The sequence below is a fragment of the Pelmatolapia mariae genome, linkage group LG1 (assembly GCF_036321145.2).
Source record: "Pelmatolapia mariae isolate MD_Pm_ZW linkage group LG1, Pm_UMD_F_2, whole genome shotgun sequence".
In the NCBI taxonomy this organism is placed as follows: domain Eukaryota; kingdom Metazoa; phylum Chordata; class Actinopteri; order Cichliformes; family Cichlidae; genus Pelmatolapia; species Pelmatolapia mariae.
In genome coordinates this window covers 2,814,262-2,835,620 of record NC_086227.1, presented here as the reverse complement: position 1 = coordinate 2,835,620, position 21,359 = coordinate 2,814,262, and the positions used below count along the sequence as shown (strand labels likewise).

The 21,359-nt window shown below is 43.3% G+C and overlaps 2 protein-coding genes across 2 annotated transcripts in view; both read right to left on the bottom strand.

The window, feature by feature from the left end:
- The window catches only part of si:ch211-220f16.2 (golgin subfamily B member 1), a 43,674-nt gene extending 29,940 nt beyond the window's left edge, over positions 1–13,734 (bottom strand). Inside the window, exons 1-7 of the mRNA XM_065471755.1 lie at positions 13,616–13,734; positions 11,401–11,459; positions 10,473–10,628; positions 1,424–1,558; positions 1,119–1,232; positions 406–561; positions 29–205 (exon numbers count right to left, since the gene is read on the bottom strand). Of these exons, the coding sequence (XP_065327827.1) occupies positions 29–205; positions 406–561; positions 1,119–1,232; positions 1,424–1,558; positions 10,473–10,628; positions 11,401–11,445 (783 nt within the window). The 5' untranslated portion in view covers positions 11,446–11,459; positions 13,616–13,734. The remainder of the gene's footprint in view (positions 1–28; positions 206–405; positions 562–1,118; positions 1,233–1,423; positions 1,559–10,472; positions 10,629–11,400; positions 11,460–13,615) is intronic.
- Positions 13,735–17,799: 4,065 nt separating this feature from the next.
- On the bottom strand, positions 17,800–21,052 carry guca1g (guanylate cyclase activator 1g). The gene is made up of 4 exons (XM_063475517.1): positions 20,783–21,052; positions 20,551–20,700; positions 19,787–19,883; positions 17,800–18,376 (listed from the first exon to the last, which is right to left on the bottom strand). The coding sequence occupies exons 1-4, from the start codon at positions 20,975–20,977 to the stop codon at positions 18,246–18,248; spliced, it is 573 nt and encodes a 190-aa protein (XP_063331587.1). The 5' UTR covers positions 20,978–21,052; the 3' UTR covers positions 17,800–18,245.
- Between the last annotated feature and the right edge of the window lie 307 nt (positions 21,053–21,359).

Below are 21,359 nucleotides of genomic sequence, written 5' to 3'. Positions count from 1 at the left end.
GCTGTATTGTCCTCATTTGGAAACCTACATTCTGCTTGTACATGCTCTCCTTTTGGCTGTACTGCTCCTTCTCTGTAGCCAGCAGGTCTTTGAGGCTGTCTGTCTGCTCCTGCAGCAAACTGTAGCGCTCCTCTGCTTCCCCCACTTTCTTAGTCAAGCTCTGTACCAGCAACTGCAGCTCCTGCATCGCCCCGCCGTCCTCAGCCTGGGGGACAGAACACATGAGTGACAGTGACCGCATCTCTGAGAAAATGCAAGACATCGCCTGTTGTGACTCAGCTTTAATCCATTTTCTTCTACTTTTCTAACTTTGTCTGCCTATTATTAACACGTGCAATATTTGGATTAGAAAACTACAAAGAAAAACGCAGTGAGATGATTCTACATGCTCAAAGCATTTATGACCTTCTGTGGTGGTGCAGGTGTGATGGGCTGATCTCCAGCCAGCGCTGTTTGCAGGTGGACAATGTAGGCCTCTTTTTCTGCCAGCTTCTTGTCCTTCTCTGTCAGCATAGCGTCCATTTCTTCACCACGCTGCCGCTGAGACTCCAACTCCTTCATCTACACAAAGTATTGGTCAGAAAAATTAGATCTCAAAGTGTAAGCGTACACCTCAGGAGAGGTCACAACAGAAAAAGAAATGAATACATCCGTTTGCTCAGTGGCACCATTGTGGGTGCTGTCTGCGCATATTCATGGAGAGGATGATTATTCTGTAACTACAAGAAGAAATGAAGAAAAAAATATGGAGCCAGGAAAAGTAAACTGGTGACATTTTTCCATAAATGTATTGGATTCATCTCTGTCGATACGAGCTGTGTTTCCTACGGCCATTTCTTTGTTCTCTGCTGAAATTAGCTGAGAACAATTTCAGCAGAGAACAAATTGTTTCAACTTGCACAACTAACTTTCTTAATTCAAATTAAGAAAGATAAATGTAATTTTAAAAAAATAACTTCAAAAAATTAAGTGGCCGTGGTGGGGGACACAGGGTAAGGCTAGTTAGGCCAAGACTAGCACATATGTGCGTTCCAACAATACTCCAAGTAATATAACATCAGTGGGAAATATCTCATTTCCCTTTATCTGGTAGGCATCAAAATCAAAGTATGCTTTACTTTGGTTTCCAGTTCCACATCTCTTTGTCCAAGCTGCTGTTCTAGTTCATCAACCTTCTTCTTCAGCAGGACAATCTTGCCTCGACTGGCTTGCTCTCCTCCTTCTGATGAACCCTAAACATGAAGATAGCACTTTAACAATCCAAATGGAAACAGAGCAGAAACATGATTCAAATGGGATCCACATGGCATGACTGTGTCTGAGCTTATAAAGCCAATGGTGCACTGAATCGCTGGAAAACGTTTAGTATTTATTCATTTCTACGTTTAACCCTTCAGTTCTGGATGTGCGTGCACATCTCTACCTTTTTGCCGTGCGTTGGTGTGCTCGGCCCCTGCTGCTTCTTCAGCTCCTCGAGCTGTGCCGTCAGAGACGTCACCTTGGCCTTGTTCTGCAGACGCAGTTTGGACAGTTTGGCTTCACAGGCCTCCTTCTCAGCCTGAAAACACAAAGAAGAACTTTAACTCCAGTTTAGTGCTTAGTTACGTCATCAGACCAGATGTTTTAACTGTAATATTTTAGGACGTTAATAAAAAGTGAACTTTGGCAGTTTTAGGTGTGTGTGTGTGTGTGTGTGTGTGTGTGTGTGTGTGTGTGGAAGCACAGCAAAGGTTTACAATGCAGGAAATGCTTGCACTCTCCTGTAGCACGGTTGCTAAATCAAACACATTCCTGTCTTTACTGTGGATTGGAAGGCTTGACTGTTTAATATTTAACACAGTTGATGTTTCTCACTGGAAGATCCAAGTCAGAGAGTAACAGGAGCAGCTTTAAAAACAGTTTTGACCAATTGTGCCTGCCTCAGTCAGATACTAATCTCTGTCAGTCACCAGGAATATTCCATTTCCCAATCTATGTGATGACTCATAGGATTGAATAATTTAAGCACAGTCCTCATAAATCAAGGAACACTGTACAGAGTCCTGCACACTGGGAAAACTTACTCATAGACTTAATCTTTGAAAAATGTATCCATCTGTGTACCCACATCCCCTTTTTTGCTTGATTTTCTATCAAAACCTGAACAATGTTTACATTTTTAGCTATATCTGCACGCTACTCAAGAATACACTGACAGCCCAGTGTGAGGGCTCATTTTCAACTGCAAATGAGAAAAATCCAGAAATAACAATGTGTAGTTGGAAATTAGCATATAGGTTCATGTTTAATTATTTTTCCTCTGGTTTTCTTTCTCTTGATATCTCCAGGATATGCTTTACTTGGCCAGTGCATTTCAACATAAACATATTAAAAACACATATCTCAAAATCGAAAAGAATTAAGTCTGAGTCGAGTTCGGTTCCCTTTCAGTCGATTCACTCGGTACAACACATAAGTATGGGATATCACGCCCTCGCGTGTCCTGGCTGAAGAAACCTTTATTCACGCCTTTAAGGCAGATGACGTGTGATGACACGCGCACGGCCCCGCCTGCACATATAGCCGCTGTCATCACAGTCATCCCTCAGTTCTTACGCTCTTCACCTCGCTGAGAACACCTCTGCTGAGTTGGGCTAGCTAGCTGCTGCTAGTTAGCTCCGTTGTCTGCCGACTTGAACTTAGCTTAACTGCCCCTGTTGGTGTTAGCCTCCACCGCGCTGTTGGTGTGTAGGCTGCCCGCGGAGCGCTAATTTCAAGTTTTCCTGTGCAGCGTTTCGCTTTGCGTTTTGGAATGGACTCCAAACCGAAGCGAGCAAAGCAGAAATCTTCTGTTCGCCCCTGTCCTCAGGGATGCGGTTTCTCTTTGCACGACAGCGACCAGCACGATGCCTGCCCTGTCTGCCTGGGGATCGTCCACGCTAGGAGAGCGTTGACGGAGCCCGAAGCCTGTGCGTTTTGCCGCCAGCTCCGGCGCTCGACCCTGGAAAGACGGGTGACGTTTGTGGAAAAAGTGCTGGGACGCTCGGCTGTCGCACGGCATGACCCTCTCCTTTCCGAGTCTGGAGCCCTGGCTTCGTCCGAGTCCGAAGACGAGGATTTTCCGGTCGATGTCCCCGCAATTAGCTGGGCTGACCACATGGAATATGTTGACGGGTTAGCCGATGACGAGCCGGAACCATGCAGGAGCGCTGGCGGGCTTCAGCCTGGGTTGAAGCCCGCCAGCGCTCCCCAGGAAGACGATGACGTGCTGGACATCGGCCTGGACATCCATGGTTTGTCGGAGGATGAGCAGGAGAGCTCATTGTCGGCCCAATGTGCCGCCGCTGCTGCGCCGGTCGGCCACGATGACACCTTTCTTTTCTCCCTGTTTCGCCGTGCTGCTGAGAAGCTGCAGGTGGACTGGCCCTCTCCTCCGCCAGCTCAGAAGCCGTCGCGGTTCGCGGGTTTTTTCCTCCCACCGGAGCCCGCAACGGCCAAAAACTGCCTTCCCATGTTCCCAGACTTTGTCTGCGAGCTAACAGCATCATGGGACAAACCTCTGTCTACCCGCGTCACTGTGCCCGGCTATGGACAGTACATGGAATTGGACGGCGCCGAGGGGGCTGGCTTAGCTAACCCACCCCCTATGGAGCCGTCTCTGGCTGCTTATCTGGCCCCGTCCCATAACCATGGTGTCGGCGGCCCCGCAACTCTGCCGTCCAAGCACTGCAGATTCTCTGCTTTGCAGCTGGAGAAGATTTATCGGGCTCAGGCCGGCACTGCTCGCGCCATGAGCTCCGTCACCATGCTCCAGATGTACCAGGCAATGTGCCTGGCGGAGCTCGGATCGCTGGTTCCTGATGACAGCCCGCTGGCACCTCTTCTTAACGAGGTCAGAGTCGCCACAGATCACATCCTCCGTGCGTCTCGCTGTGCAGCGCTCTCCCTGGGCAGAGGGATGGCTTCGACAGTAGTGGCGCAGAGGCACCTGTGGCTGACCCTCTCTGACGTCCCGGATAGGGACAGAGCTGTATATCTGGACGCACCAGTGTCTGCGGCTAGGTTATTCGGACATTCACTTGAAGCCATTCAGGCTAGATTCGATCTGAGGAAGAAGCAGACAGAAGCTCTGCGCGACATCATCCCCAGACGTCAGCCGAAACCCAAGCCCACAGCTAGCTCTCACAGGCACGCCGCTCCTCTGCCGACTGGCAAGAGATCGGCGCCCACTGCTGAAGTGGGTGTGCCGCCAGCGAGAGCACATCCTCCGGCCCGAGCTTCACGCCTGTCGGCCTGGAGCAAAGGCCCACCCTCGGGCCCCCAGCGGGACCCGACGCCCAGGAGGAAGAAGCCTCAGCCCTCCTAGCTCTGGTTTCGAGTGGAGAAGGGGTCCAGCAGCAGGGAGACGCTGCTTTTACCCCTCTGTTGCCGCACAAGAGGTGCCGCTTAAGTTCTGTTCAGGTTGTCAGCCCCAGAAGGCGCTGCACTTTCCTAACACTGTCTCCCAAGCACAAAACCCCTGCACACAAAATGCCTCAGGTAACTCCCTGTTCAGGTGTGTTAAATGTTCAGGTGACCACATCGAGTGTTCCCGCTGTTTTTCATTGTTGTGCCCCAGAAAAGGTGCCTCCAACAAACTGTGTGAATGTACATGTTCCCATGTTACAATCAATAAAGAGTGTTGTTTATTCTCAAACAATCACAAATGCTCAGCCTGCAGGCAGAATGAGCCAGGTCAGGCAGGTGATGCAGTTCCCTGCAGACACACTGGGGGGCGACAACGCCCCGCCTACGGTGCTGCAGGTCAGCTGGCTGGCTGCTCACCTCCCTCAGTGGCGCGCTTGCGCCCCCTCTCCGTGGGTGCTGCGAACCGTTGCCATGGGTTACCGGTTGCAGTTCCGGGTCAAGCCGCCTCGTTTCCAAGGAGTCGTAAACACGACTGTCAACACCGAGGCGGCCATGATACTCAGAGAGGAAATAAAGGCGCTATTGCAGAAAAGAGCAATACGAGTGGTCCCCGCTTCGGAGACAAACAAAGGTTGGTACGGCCGCTATTTTGTTGTTCCGAAAAGAGGGGGAGGGCTTCGTCCCATCCTCGACCTGCGAGTCTTGAACATGTATCTACGTACGTACAGGTTAAAGATGCTAACACTCAGACAGCTCTTGAATGCAGTCGGCCCGGGAGATTGGTTTGCGACAATCGATCTAACAGATGCTTATTTTCATGTGGCTATACACCCGAAACACAGGCAGTTTCTGAGGTTTGCATTCGAGGGCGTAGCCTACGAATACCTAGTGCTGCCGTTCGGGCTGTCGCTCGCTCCTCGCACCTTTACGAAATGTGCCGAGGCAGCGCTAGCGCCCCTCAGAGAGAGAGGCATCCGCATCTTAGCCTACCTAGACGACTGGGCTCTCGCAGCTTGTTCCAGAGAGCAGGCGGAGACACAGCTGTCACTGGTTCTGTCACACTTTCAAAAGAGCTCGCTAATCCCGAGTCAGCAGATTTCTTTCCTCGGTTTGGAAATATGCTCGCTTTCCAGCCGCGCAAGTTTGTCGGAGCACAGAGTGGCCGCGTTTCTTTGCTGCCTCGCTCAGTTTCAGCTGGGACGCAGACTGCGTTTCCAGACGATATTACGCTTGTTGGGCATGATGGCATCTATGATCGCCGTAGTGCCACTTGGACTGTTAAAAATGAGAGCGTTTCAACGCTGGACTCTCTCTCACCGCCTGTGTGCATCGCGTCATCCCCGGAGGAGGCTGCCGCTAACCGCGTCTTGCATGGTAGCTCTCCGTCCTTGGAGGGAGCCCAGGCTGCTGCATCAGGGCTCTCGGATTGGGAGGGTGTTGTTTCGCAAGGTGGTGTCCACAGATGCTTCCCTAAGAGGGTGGGGAGCGCTGTGCAAGGGTGCATCAGTGAGAGGGATCTGGTCCGCAGCTCAGCGCCAGCTGCACATCAACCACTTAGAGCTGTTAGCAGTGTTCTTAGCTCTAAAGCATTTCCGTCCAGTCCTGGAGGGCCAGCATGTCTTAGTCAGGACGGACAATTCAACAGTGGTGTCTTACATAAACAGGCAGGGAGGAACACGCTCTCTTCCCCTGTTGAGGCTGTCTCGCTCTCTGCTGTTATGGTGCAGTGTTCGTTTTCTGTCTCTGAGAGCCACCCATGTCCCGGGCCACCTGAACCTGGGGCCGGACCTTCTCTCCAGGGGGGGTCCTCTGGTGAGAGAATGGAGGTTACACCCTTTAATAATCAGCCTGCTAGCAGCGAGTTCTTGGCAGCTTCCTCTCCGCAGGGATCTCCTCTCTCAGGCGGGAGGAGAAGTGTTTCATCCGCGCCCAGATCTGTGGCGCCTTCATGCTTACCTGCTGAGAGGCTAAACTTGATTGCTAAGGGTTTGCCACCTAGTGTGATAGCGACAATTCAGAGCGCTAGGGCCTCATCTACTAGAGGCTTGTACGCTTACAAATGGCGAGCCTTCGAGCAATGGTGCCAGGACCGCCACACTCTCCCATTTCAGTGCTCTATTGTGGATGTTTTGTCATTCCTGCAGGAGCTGCTGGATAAGGGCCTTTCATTTTCGACAATTAAGGTTTATTTAGCAGCTATATCTGCTTGTCATATTGGCTTTGACGGGGTGACACCAGGTGCACATCCCCTCGCCATACGTTTTCTGAAAGGAGTTCGCCGGCTGAGACCCGTGCTTAAGTCCAGTGTCCCTGCTTGGGACTTGTCTTTGGTGCTGGAGGCCCTTTGTAGCCCCCCGTTTGAACCTATTGAGTCTGTGGATATGAAATTTCTTTCATATAAGACTGCATTACTTCTCGCTTTGGCTTCGGCAAAGCGAGTGGGTGACCTTCATGCGCTGTCTGTGCATCCCGCCTGCACACAGTTCTCTCCTGATGGCCACAAGGTCGTATTGCGTCCAAATGCTGCCTATTTTCCCAAGATCATGCCTGCATCTTATAGCTCAATGGAGTTTGAGTTGCGGAGCTTTTGCTCCCCTCCTTTTGCATCTGAGGAGCAGAGGAGGATGCATTCTCTTTGTCCAGTGCGTGTGCTACGCACCTACATTGAGCGCACTCAGAATGTGCGTTTATGTGACCAGCTGTTTGTCTGCTTCGCCAATCCAAATAGAGGTAGATCTCTGTCCAAACAGAGGCTGTCCCACTGGATTATAGAAGCTATCTCACTGGCATACAGCACCAGAGGTCTTGCTTTGCCCCACGGGGTGAGGGCTCATTCCACCAGGGGGATGGCAACCTCATGGGCTCTTTTTAAAGGGGTGCCTGTAGCTGATATTTGTGCGGCAGCTAGTTGGGCATCACCGCACACTTTTGTGCAGTTTTATCGGTTGGACGTTACAGCCCCTTCGGTGGCTCATACTGTCCTTTCTGCTGGGTCTACCACTCACTAAGGAAGTAGTGGCCCAATTCCGGTTCGGTGGCTGCTCTGCGGGGCGTGTATATATGTCCCATACTTATGTGTTGTACCGAGTGAATCGACTGAAAGGGAACGAATAGTTATGTCTATAACTTCTGTTCCCTGAAGGAGAGGAACGAGGTACAACACAAGGTGGCCCCACTGAGCAGTTTGGCTCGGTGAAGAGCGGCTATCGAACTGAGGGATGACTGTGATGACAGCGGCTATATGTGCAGGCGGGGCCGTGCGCGTGTCATCACACGTCATCTGCCTTAAAGGCGTGAATAAAGGTTTCTTCAGCCAGGACACGCGAGGGCGTGATATCCCATACTTATGTGTTGTACCTTGTTCCTCTCCTTCAGGGAACAGAAGTTATAGACATAACTATTCGTTTTCTTGTCCATTTAAGTGTACATCTCTAGCTATGGTGGCTACTGTATGATAAACAGCTCAGGCCACCATTTATAAGTAGCGAGTGTCAGTCTCTATTTAAAACTAACAATTGTACCTTTAGAGGTGGAATTTGCAAACATTCATTCAGAATTTGCTTCTAATTTGATTCTAATACAGTTACAGTTACAGTCGAGTGTTTGGACAATGGCAAATTTGCCTCTGTGTACCAGCACAGGGGATTTTTAATCAAACAACCAAGATGAAACTCAAGATTTTTAGCTTCAACTCAAGGTGTTTAACCAAAGTCTTGTATCAACAGTTTAGGATTTACAGACATCTATTCCCTCATCATTCCATGAGAAAGTAAGTAGATAAAAGATATGAAATTGAGTGAACTGAGCACTAAGGTTGAACTTGTATTGTAAAGATTCAATAAGAGATAGCAAAAACTAAATCAATAAACTGGTACATTCAGCCAATCCATCAAAGCCCAGACATCTCCACTAGCCTATCCAGAGGAACACAGACTTTTTCAGGCCAGCTGAGAATCTCTCCACTGTGTACGGGGTTGACCCGAGGGCCTCCTCCAAGAAGAACATGTACAAAACACCTCACCCAGAAAGCGTCAGGTCAGATGCCCAAACCACCTCTCAATATAGAGGAATAGCAGCTCTACACTTCACACTTACCTTGCAGCAGCAGATTTGAGCAGCCACCTGTCTGCCCAGCCTTCTTCAGAATGATGTCAAAGTTCTGCTGGAGGTGGGAATTAAACTTCATGTGGACCCAGGCCACTGCAACATGCTCCCAGTTAGGGCTGGGCCATATCATGCCGTTCACGGTAATACCGGTATAACATTGGGCAACGATAAGAAAATGAAATACCGCGATAGAATTTGGGTAAAACGCGCATGCGCAGTGCCTTTGTTTTCAAACACACATGGCGGAAAAAGCATGGCGGCGACGGAGGATGAGAAGGGAGAAAGTGGAACTGGTTTCCCTTTGTCCCTCAGATACACAACAAAGCACTATTTTTGGTAGAGCATGCTAGCGGGCCGTCGTTATTACCGTGTTTTTTGGAAAATACGGCACACTTAAAATCAATCCTTTGATTTTTCTGAAAATCGACAGTGCCCCTTATAATCCCATGTGCCTTATGTATGAATTCTGGTTGTGTTTACTGACCTCGAACTGATTTTATGTGCTACACGGCGCTCGAAAATCTGTCAAATGTTTTAGTACGACTTTGCTAAGCTACGAAGCCGCACCGCTTGATGGATTGTCGGAGCATTACGGCTATCGTAGGCAGGAGCCTCGCGGAGTGATACGTACTGTGCTTCAACATAATATTACCGTATTGTGTGTGTATAACCTCTTTTTAAGCTTTATGATATTATACATGGTTATGCTGAGGATATGTCGGCCAATTTCCACTGAAAATGCCTTTTTGTTAAACTGTCAGCAAGGAATTTGCATTTGCACTGTTACATTTTTATATAACTTTAATGCACATAAAAAACAGCTGCTTGTTTAAGTGAAAATACACTGATGGGGTTTTTTTTTTTTGCACTAATAAAGTTGTGGAGTTGTTAAGTATTTTGTCTCGTGTCAATTATATCGTCAGTTATATCGTTATCGCACATTTTCAAATGTATATCGTGATAAATATTTTTGGTCATATCGCCCTGCTCTACTCCCAGTACACCCTCTCTATGTGTTTGGGTGTGTCTAGCCTTTTCAGCACCCTCTGCCAAATCACCCCCAGGTGGTGAACAGACGACAGCTCAGCTCCTCTCTTCACTCGACTGTCTAACAGTGTAATTCAGTGCATAAGCATAAAGGACAGTCAGGATCCGTTCTCTGACCTGAATACGTAAGGAAATGACTCTCTCGTCCAAAAGACTGTTTCCAAGCCATGTGCTGAGGAGACCCCAACTATATCTAGCTGGTATTGCTAAACCTCACGGACGAGTTCAAGCTCCTTCCCCACCAGAGAGGTGATAACACATACACAGCTAGTTCCAACAGCCAAGAATCAGACCACCAGGGCCTCCGCCCTTGCTGCCTGTCACGTTTTGCATCCATTTCTACAGCACCTTGTGCAGCTGGTGAGTCCACAGGAGGACAGACCCATGTATCCTCTTTAGGCTATATTCAGTCAGGCACCACAGGCTAAGGCCTGCCCAACAGGTTGGGGACCCAGTGACTCTGTCTTGGGCAGAGTGAATCAGTCCCTTAATTTTTTAATCCAACTATTAAAAGCAATCCTTTGCATTAAAAATTTTATAAGATTGTCCAATTACTTTTAAACCTCTGAAATGGAGGATGTATGCATCTATGTATAAAAATAACTAAATAGCTATAATTGTTACAGTAATGCAATACTTTTGTTAAACCCTTGAATAAAGCTGAAAGTTTGAACTTCAATCATATATTGACGGTTTAATTTAAATTCCACTCTGATGATGTTAGGCAAAATTTCAAGAAATATATAATTATCAAAATACTAATGGACCTGACTGTATGATAACTGGCTAGCATAGTGAACTCAAAAGCTAGCACATGTTTTTCATGGTTTAATCAGAGAAATATGATCCCTGTTTGGCACAACTGGACAACACTGTCCTACCAGATGCACAGCTCTTTATTGGACTAACATTGTAGAAGAAATTGTCCCCACCTTCAGCTGGTCATCTTTGGAGCAAAGAGCTGCATCTTTTTCACGAATCATCTCCTTCAACTGAGTGACAAGCTGCTCAGTCTGGGTCAGCCTCTCTGCCATTTCTTCCACAGGAATCTCTCCGCCACCAGCATGGCTGGGTGGAGAGCCCGAGCCCTGAGAAGAGACAGACGAGGTGGTGAGTCAGTGAAAGGAACACTGGGAATGTTGCAGTGAGTGCGCTCACATTTAACACAAAATGCTGCTTTGTTTGGAAACTGTGTACTGTAGAGTATGCAGAGACTGAACATATATATGAGTGAGAAGTATTAGAATGATAATGCAGTAATAGTACTGTAATATTATAATAGAGTGCAGAAAATGTAAAATATGATTTGAAAATTGACACTGATTACGTCAGTTAGTCAGAACTAATCCGAATGTCAACATATGAGCTATAAAGCAAAGAGGATCCGGATGTGAGGAGCTTTAAGCTTTAATAGTGACTCCCCGCCCTCACAGGCAGCCAAGTCAAAGCCAGCAGTCCCACAATTTCCAGTTCATCTGGAAACGAAATGCACTGCATAGCTTACACCAGGTTTCCTTTCAGCTAATTTAATTCCTTTTATATAATAAAAGGCATTAAATTATATAAAAGGTATTATATATATATTATTATATTATATAATAATGACACCACATGAGATGCCGTGATTCATCACAGTGTGAAAAATGCTGTCAGGTACATAGAAAGGTTACTCTGTAGCATGGTTAGCAGCTGTGGTTTTGAAAAGGTGATGGAGGCAAAATCTGGAAACAGTCCAGTGTGCCAAAGCGTAGCACTTTAAGGGCTTAATGCTTGTGTAATCTTTCAGAATATAGTTTGTTATCGGTGATAATCAGTGATTATTGAGCCTTCGAGGAATGGGAAATGAGCATGTGTACTTACTCCAGAGCCAGGCTCTCCCTCTTCACCAGAAAACCATTTAAGCATGGTTTCTCTTGGACCTGAAACATCGACACAAAAAGTAAATATTCACAGAGTAACAATGTGTCCCCTTTCAGTTCTCTTCAGTGTGTTACAAGAAATTATTATTATGTATTATTCACCACATCTTTATACTTTGTCCTTACGGCACACACCTCTACATCCCATCTACCTATTAAAATAATTTACTCCATTATTTAAACTTTTCACTGATTGCTCTTTTAAATTAAATTTTTTTCACTGCTATGGTGAATATTCATATTCAACAATTTGCTCAGTGTAAGTACAAATACTCCCTGTGAGCCAAGAGGCAGTTTTGTTTTGGTTTTTTATCTTGGTTCTGTATAACGGCAATGAACAGATATCTGTACCATGGTCACCTCGGGCACACCGCTCTGATGGTGAGCCTAAAAGCTCCACCCACCTGCTGTTCAAACTTCTGTTTACAAAGAGTAGAAGAAGAAGGGGTGAACGGGAAGGAGCAGTATATCTTGTTTCAGATAGGATAAAATGAGGGCCTGCATTAAGGCTCAGCAGAAGCTAAATAATGATTATATGGAACCGTGAATCATCCAAAGCAATATGCTGGGCTAATTATCTCATTTCTTTCATATCAGCAAGGATTTTGGCATCCAACAACTCTCAAAACAAAACAGTCTAATGAGGATAAAACTATTTCTTTGCATTCACTCGTCACCTCTCTTACAGTGGTGCACTTTAGCCTCTTCAGACTCACTTTTGTTTAGTTCAGGATGAGCCAAGGTGACTCAAAGTCAGCCTTTGTTCAGGAAGGACTACATGGAAGAAGTACAAGTCATAAGATTTCACTAAGTAAACCTTTAGAAGAACTATTAAAGCCTTGTGGTGATGCAAGTGAGTCAGCTGCTGCCTAGGGTGTGGAGGCAATGGTTGCCCTTGTGAGACGGGCTTTATGTCAGAAACACTATTTAATCTGAGCCTAAAGTTCTCTAAAAAAATGTTTATAATTGACAACGAAAGCCTCTAATAATGTAAATGAATTAGAAGGTCAGAGGTCACAGCATTACAGGCAACACAAGACTGTGCTCACAATGTCCGCTCTTAAAATATTTACTAGCACTCTAGAATATCAGATTGACTGAGGAGTGCAGGAAGGTTTTCAGGTCATTTAACCTGAGCTAACAGGACAAAGCTATGCCAAGTCAGACAAGGGGCTGTTTGGATGGTGACCAAGGATAGATTTAAATATAACTGTAAAGACTTTCTAACTTTCCAACAGGCCATCAGCTGATTTGGAGCAACAAAAGGCATGTCCTTCCTTAAATCCAGACCGACAGGTGTTGATCTTCCACTCAAACCACTGCAAGACTAAATCCAGGCTTAAACTGACCACGACTCGAGGCCCTGTGCTTCACATAGTGCACCAACAGGGTGCATGATCAGCCAAATTCATTCAGCTCGCTGAACTGTCCAACCCACGTGACGCAAGGTGGAAATATCAGGTCAAACTGGTTTTCCGATTCATGCCACAGTGTAGCTTTTCATGAATTTCAGGACTTTTTTAGGTTTCTGCGAATTATACCTACAAACACAAGTTTCAAGCAACAATGAGCCACAAGCAAGAAGAACAACTGAAGTCTGCATGAAGTCTATAACGCAGAATCGTTCCCGGTCAGACTGGGAATGTGTGGTATTTTATCCTTAAATCCTCCTAGTGTGCCTAATATATGGAAATTAGGAGCACGGTTTAAGCTACTGCAGGCAAACATTGTTGAAACACAAGCTCGCGTTTATATGCTGATTACACACACACTAAATTCATAATAGAATCGCCATGTTATAGGAGGAAAAACAAGAACTGTAGCGTCTCTAACATTTGATCGACATTAGCCGAGCTTGAGTTAGCAGCCGGGATCAGCAATTCTTACAACTGACCGTCCCGTACCACAAGTCATCCGACCTCATAACGCTTCGCACTTCGTTCAGCAGCAGGTCTTTAGGGGTTGCCCTGTGCAGGTCGGTCGGGTTTTTTTTAATGACCAGTTATAGCTAACGCTAATCCAACCAGCTAACTTAATCTTGTCAGCTATGCAGCTACATGCTAACATAGTTAGCTCTGAATTTCATCTTGGCCGCACGAGAAATTCGCTATGTCATGCATCTTATACCCGGTAAAACGTTACTTTCAGCAGCTCACCGGGTTCACAAAGTCATGAAGAATCCACTTCAAAGATCGCCACGTTGACCAAATCCTGCAATATTACATTTTTATTCTTCTTGACGACTAAAGTGAATCGGGACAGATTGCTCACGTTTGTCAACAGACAATTGGGATGACGATGCGCATGCGCATTTCTGTTATCTTTACGGGAGTACGGAGGGTACCCATCTGTGTATAATTGTTAACGAGTTACAAAGTGCATATAAAAATAATGTATTTGTCCACAATAAAGGAGTTAAGTCTTCCATTAGCTAAACATTTAAATTTAAACACTGTAATAGGCATGCTGTACTCTCCAATCCTTATCAAAGAGAAACCAACGACCAAGAGAATGATCGTCTTACCATTTCCGCTTTCGTTTAAACGGCCCTTCGCTTAACCCTAAATTTGTTGGCAAGCAGTGTGTCACCACAATAGTTTTATCAAGCACCACTTTCAGTCTGATTTTTCTTTCTCCTCTTTTAATTGATAAAAACTAAAACGACTCTTTGCTTTCTCTAAGTATTTCAACAGATTTCTTTCTGTATTTCAAGAAATCAAAACAACAAAATTCAAATTGTCATCACCTTGCCTCTCTTACTTTCTACCCCAACTGCTCAACCTTGATATTCACGTGGTTTGGAGAAAAAGCAAGAGAGGTAAGGTTAGGGTGGTTTGGATATGTGCAAAGGAGTAATAGTGGACATACTGGACAAAGGATGGATCGACCAGTTAAGAAGAAATAAGGAAGACCAAAGAGAAGATTCATGGATATAGCAAAGAAGGACATGCAGAGGTTTGGTATGACAAAAGAGGAGGGACAGGATATGTTGGCAGGAGATCCACTATGGTAACCCTTAAAGGGAGCGTGTTGTTAATAATCGTTTTTTGTTTTTGTTTTTTTGTGACTAACAATAAGAACAATACGTTTACATTACATATAAACATACATATAAAGTACGCAGTATGCTGTAACGTATGCAATGCTACATACAACTGGCTATTTTAAAAATGACCACAGAGGTGTGCAACCTTTTTAATCTGCTTAACTCTGCATTTATCAGTAAAACTCTTTTGGCTATTAAACATTGGTTACAAATTGAGTACAAACACACACATTTACTTTATTCAAAAGTGGTAAGTGCAAGGCGCCAAACTCCATCTTTATTTTATGTTTTATTCAAACTCCTGAGAGAAGTTGTTCATGTCTTTTGGCAGCTGCATGTTCCACACTTTTAACCAGCTGGTCACTGCCCATGTCTGTCCCTGTTATTAGCTGAAATCAAGCATCTAATGCAGCAAAAAACAAGCCTGATGAGAGCTGTGAGTTTAGACATGCTAAACACTAGTGAGACACAAGGAACAACCCTCAGGGCTGAAAAATACGGCCAAAGTAAAATGACAAAAATTGAGACTGCCTCCAAATCCACATAGACTTCGATGTTAATGCCCAATTTTACCACAGAAATAAAGAGTATAGCTAACAGCTTACTTTTTAAAGCCATATGCAAAAGTTACACGCTTTTTAGACCATATTTAATTATATCACACAAGGAAATAAAATTGATGCCAACCTTAGAATTGGCTTAAAATTTATAGATATTACATGCTAAATGTGCTTGAAATGCCATTTATACCAAATTCCATGAGATCACGTTGGGCTTGTCTGGTCCTCTGCAACTGTAAAGTGTCTGCCATAAACGTATCATAGATACCTAAATTATGCACTTTTGGAATGCAGGTTCGTCAAATCTGCAGCATGAAACCTGCTCATGAAATAAAGTAAAGTTGACCAATTAGTTATTTGACATACAGTGAAGGAAATCTCAGTGTTCCAAGTTCCCTGGATTTGAGAAATCAGGTTTAAGGAACTTAAGAATTTTTTGGAAATAACTGTTAGACCTTCAGTGCATTCATAGCTTCATGTCTTTTTTATATATGATGCTGTCTTTTGTACAGACAGACATCTACCACCTGAACTCCTGCACATGGAGAATACACAATAACAAGACACTACAATTCACTTATGAAAACAGAAATGTTGTTAAAGTTTAAATGAAAGTTAGTAAAGCTTTCATCTCTGATATTAAAGAAGAAAATGTTTAAATATCAAAAATTACAGGGAGTTTTGTTTGACTTTCACAGCTTTAAAAGACGTAACTGGGCTTCAGCGTGGATGTCTACAAAGTGCTGACTTGAGTGAGTAACTAGTACAGTGTGAAAAACGAAGAAAATGCAACATGATGTAAAAAAAAAAAATATATATATATATATTTTATTAATAAAATAATTGCACATTTCATATAAATTATCTTTCAAGTTCACCAGGAAATCTTTTGATGTCCAAACAGGAAGTGAAATACTACAGAAATTTCTGTGCTGATGAACTTAACTCTAAATATGTTGAGACCACATATATTTTCGAGTATTCTCCTGAAATCAGATGATAGTTTAATGGCACCAGGTGCAAAATAATCTCAAAATAATCTCCTGTCTTGTCGTATGTCATCCCATATGTACAGTATGTAGTGTAATTTGTACATAAAGTGACAAATCCACAGATAATTATACCAGTTTTAGTATCTCTCAGCTCCTTGTTTTGGTTTGTTTTTTACCGTATTGCCTGGTTTCATCAGAAAGTTTCTTTTAGTCTCTCTTGCCAAATGATAAAATGGCAGACACACAACTTGCTGTGAACAAAACATGTTTTTGTTTGCTGTAAAAGGGCAAAATAAGTTGTTGTAATAAGTTTAAATGGATACATTATTACACGTGACAAAGATTCCAAGTGCAACAAAGAAACAAAAGTCATGCTCACATTCATTGTTACGCTGCCTCCTTTGGCACACTCCTGCATGACATAATACAGTGTTATTGTTATTTGTTCCAATACCTTTGCACTTTTCCTTAATAATGTTCTTAGACACCAGTTTGTGAAAGAAAGGATTAAATAAATCAATAAATAAAACAAACTGTAGTTATGCATTGTTCCACCACTCTGCAGGATATGTGCTGCTACTATTAGCACATACGATCATGCGGAATATAAAGTGTTCACATGACTCTGTGCAGTCCTGTCAAAAACTAAATGCTCCTGCTTCCATAGGAATTAAGAGAGAAAATAGCCGTCAGGTGCTGCTAATCAGATGCATCTGATTAACTGATCATCAGCAAGTATGAAAACCTTAACTCAGTGCCAACATCTTCAAAGGAGTGGGAAAGATGCAAACCAAAAAGTAAAACCCAAGAGCTACATGTCATATTCAGTTAGCATGGATAATGCAAACGTTGGTGATTGTACAGTTAGACTGAATAAATGTGTTTTTTGGATCCTTTCCAGGAGAGAGCCTTTTCTGGCAGCACTCTTAGGTGGGAAAAGTTGCATCTGAACAAACTAGAAGACTTCCAGAATGTCCTTTACATATATGACACTAAAGTGGACAAGTTTAACCATAACATGCCTCACCGAAGAAGAAACAGCACAGCAGAAACAGTCTATACCAACTGTCAAGCACACAGTGGTGGAGGGGTGATGATTTGGGCTTGGATCACTTGCAGTCATGGAAAACTCTGTGTTCCAAAGTGTTCTAGTGTCAAATATGAGGCCATCTATCCAGGAGCTAAAGCTTGGCTAAAACTGGGTCATACAACAGAAAACGGATCCAAGCACACCAGCACATAAAGGCTAAAAAAGCAGGTGTCAAAGTTTTGATTCAGCATGAGCAAAATTCAGACCTCAGTCTGAGTGAACTGCTGTGCATAAATTATTTCCTTGCAAACCTCAATCAACACTATTGTAAAGAAGAGTTGGTCAAAATCCCTCAACAGAGAACGGATAGATAAATTCACACAGTGAATAATTCCTTGAAGTTATTGCTGTGAAAAGAAGACCCGCAGGCTAACAATTACTCTATAACTATATAGAGTCCTATCAGAAATGTCTTTTTCACATGACTGTAAGTATCTTTCATTACATTACTCTAATGATTGAACACTACAGGAGTAACAGAAGAGTTTCATGTATAATGTCCAAATCAAGAGTATACAGCCTCATCATAATAACTAATTATATACATATATATATACAGTATATATATATATATATATATATACTGTATATATATATATATATATATATACAGTATATATATATATATATATGCTTAAATAAGGTGTGCTTCAGTTTTTTGTTGACAGTGTAAATTAACTCTGTCTCTCTGTATAAATATATTTATAAGATATGATCCTGCATGGGTAACAATTATGGATCTAAGAATGTAATAATCATTGCACACGTTTTTTTTCTTTTTGTTCTATTTCTTCTCTTCTTTTTCTTTTCACCTGTTTTTTGATATTGTCCAGTGAAATGACATGGAGTCTGCCTGAAGCTAAGTGCTATTTTTTTCCAGTTTTGACATTTTGAAAAATAAGTCTGATAAGAAGCTCAGAGCACAGACACAAAGCAATGCCTGTTGGACTGTTGGACCAACCACCCCTGCTGAACTGCACCTATGAAACAGCGCGCTGTGCTCCAGCTCCAAGTTGCAGGGAGATGAACGTGGAGACAAAGGCAAACTTTTAAACCTCAGGTATGTAGACAGCACCACTCTGTCGGCCTCCAAATAAATCATGTGGCTGATTCCAGTCTGCCGCAGTTCTGAATGACCCAGCCGGTGGCGTTGACATCAAGCTTCAGTAGGTTCATGACCCATTCATCCTTCTGAGCTCCCTCCATGAACTCCAACAAGGTTATCTCACCTGTTGGGCACAAAAACACAATCCACACTGTTGACTTTATACCATGGCTTCTATGATGTTTGGGAAAAAGTCACATTGTTGCAGTGTTACGTCTACACCATTACAGTGAATTGTACATTAAATAATCAAAACGTAACTGAGTTGCAGCTTTAATTCAAGGGGTCTTATTTTATTTATTTTTTTGCATTAAATATTTAAGAATTACAGCTTTTTCTAGAAACAGTGCCCCAGTTTAAAGGCTCAAAATGAATGGGACAATTGACCGACAACCACTTTCATGGCCAGGTAAGGTCTGCCTCCTTGCTATTTAATGACAAATGAAGCAGACATGATATCTGAAGTTGAATCAAAAAGTAAAATCTGTATTTTATTTGTTGCTTTTCACTGTAATTGCAATCTAATTGTAAATATGGGGCCTAAAGAGGCATTAGTGTGAGAAAGAGAGGCCATCATTAGAGTGAAAAATCCAAATGAACCTTTCAGAGACGCAGAGATTGTTCAAAAAGAATGAGTGCACAGCTCAGGAATAAAAACTGAAAGACCACAGAGGGCAAGGAGAGTGCACGATGGCAGAATTATTTCTAGTTAAGAAGAAAGACTTCACAACAACTGCTGAAACAATAAAATGTTCTGACATAAAAACTGTTCCAAAAACAGATTTTAGTTACTAAAAACAAGCTTATTAAGGGTGGATCCACGTCAGACTCTATTACTGTCTGAGTCACCACCACAGATCCATCAGCGAGCCATGTTCTCTCGTTGCTAATGTTATCTTCAGTGTCTGCCACCTACAGTTTGTCCTGTCAGGTTAGAGCTGAATAATCAGATTTCAATATCTAATGTAAAATTATGGCAGTATAAAGAAATGTACATATTTTTTAATCAGATCTTTATTCTGTCTATGACAGTGACAGCGTGAACAAAGCTCATTTAAAAAATCCTTTCTTTATATGGCCCACAATGATGCATTCATATTACACAGTCCACTGCATGTAAATTGAAGCTCTGCTCTTTTTGCCACAGTGAATCCAAGTATCAGAGCTCCAGTGATGACGATATACTCAGAGATGATTAAAGAGGCTCTCAGAAGAAGCTCCAAGACTTCATCACCTCAGAGTTTATGATTAGATACATATTTTATTACACCTGCTTCCTCCTTAGAAGAGACAACTGGAACATCTAAATACTTAAAACCAAAAGTGGGTAGTTAACGATAAACTCGTATTAGGTTGTGGTGATTTACTATTTTGGATACATTGAAATGAAAACAGAACATATATGAAGTCAGTATAGGAACAAACTACAGTGACATGAGACCATGAGACATGTTACGTCTCATGTCTAAGATATCACCAAGACTTAAGAACAATCACAGCATATTCACAACATAGTGTAGTGGTTTACACTCACCATCATTATTCTGGTCAACCAGCTCGAAGATTCGGTCACAGATTTGGGATGGAGTCATGCTTATGTGAGTCTTGTGGAGTTTGATTTTGTAAAGAATCTGTATGAGACACATGACATGATGATCAAGCACACTCACATTCAATTTAGATCTAATTTCCTAAATATACAGTGTGTTGTCCTCCAATATGCTGACAGGAAAGTTTGTTCTGTTCTTTCAAGTAGAAAATAGAAGAAGACGATGGGACTGGGTAGACTGAACAAAGTGCCAAAGTTTTGTTTCTTTGTGATTTGCTAAATATGATGCATAGCTGAAAAAAGATCCAGGTGCAGACAGCATATTGTGTTGTGGTCTAACACACACACACACACACACACACACACACCAAAAAAAAGGCTAGATGTGTACACACTTGGTCTGTTTGCTCACAAATAAGATGACCAGCATTTATGTCTCCAAATTTAGAAGCTTCAAGTAAATTACAACAGCAGTCTCCCAGAATGGCCTGATTATGTCCAAGTGTTTATCTAATGTCCCGTGAGGCTACATTACATGACCCCTGGGCCTAATCTGGTGCACAGGAGTAGTACTTTAAGCCGTCTTGAAAAGATTTGTGTTATGAAACCAGGTCATTTCTCACAGTTAAGACAGATTACACTTTGCTCCAGATGATCCTCCTTTTCTACAAATCTTCACTCTGAACATACTGTTCAAAATGAAAAGAAAAGCCGAGTAGGAAAACTTTGAATCACATAGTTTATCTTACCCTGACAAGCCGTTTCACCTCCGTCCTGTCCAGCCTGCCGTTTCCATCATTGTCATACATCTTGAAGGACCACTTGAGCCGATCTTCAAGATTACCTCGTAAAATCAAGTGAAGTGCTGCCACATACTCGAGGAAATCCAGTGTGTTATCCTGTTTAAAAATAACAAAAAGGTACATTTACAGTAAAGTTGTACATTTATTTTTACAAAGACAAATTGTTCCGTCTTTTTACCTTGTTTGTGTCGAACGAGTTGAATATTGTTTCTATGAAAAGGGACTCCTCTACAGAACTGCTTGGGACTCCAAAGATCTTCTTGAACTCATGCAGGTGCAGGGCACCGCTTGGACACTCCTTCATAAAAATGACACACAGCTCATGAATCCGTGCCAAGTCCATCTCCTCATTGTGACTTTCTTCTTGTCCCATGGCCTCTGCCAGCTTGAAGGAAAAAAACCCGAGTTTGTTTGTATGGAAGTTCTGCAGAAATGACTGTAAGGTGTCTGCATACACAGTCAAACTAAAGAGCTTTGGACTGCTGCTTAGCCTCGCTCTAACCTGACAGGGGCATGGCAGATTACTGACACGTTAATCTTTTAATTTGCTAATCTCTTGACTTTTAATCAGCAACGTCTTGTTATAACACGTCTGAAAGTTTGGCATTGGATGTCATCACATGTGCCAGCAGCGGTGATTACTGTGGTGTCTACTTAATGGTAAATTGTGTGGTTAATTAAACCAGCTCTCTTTGATATTAGCAGCCTGTCTGTCATTAGATATGTGCTGCAGCAGAAAGAAACATGGCGCTCAA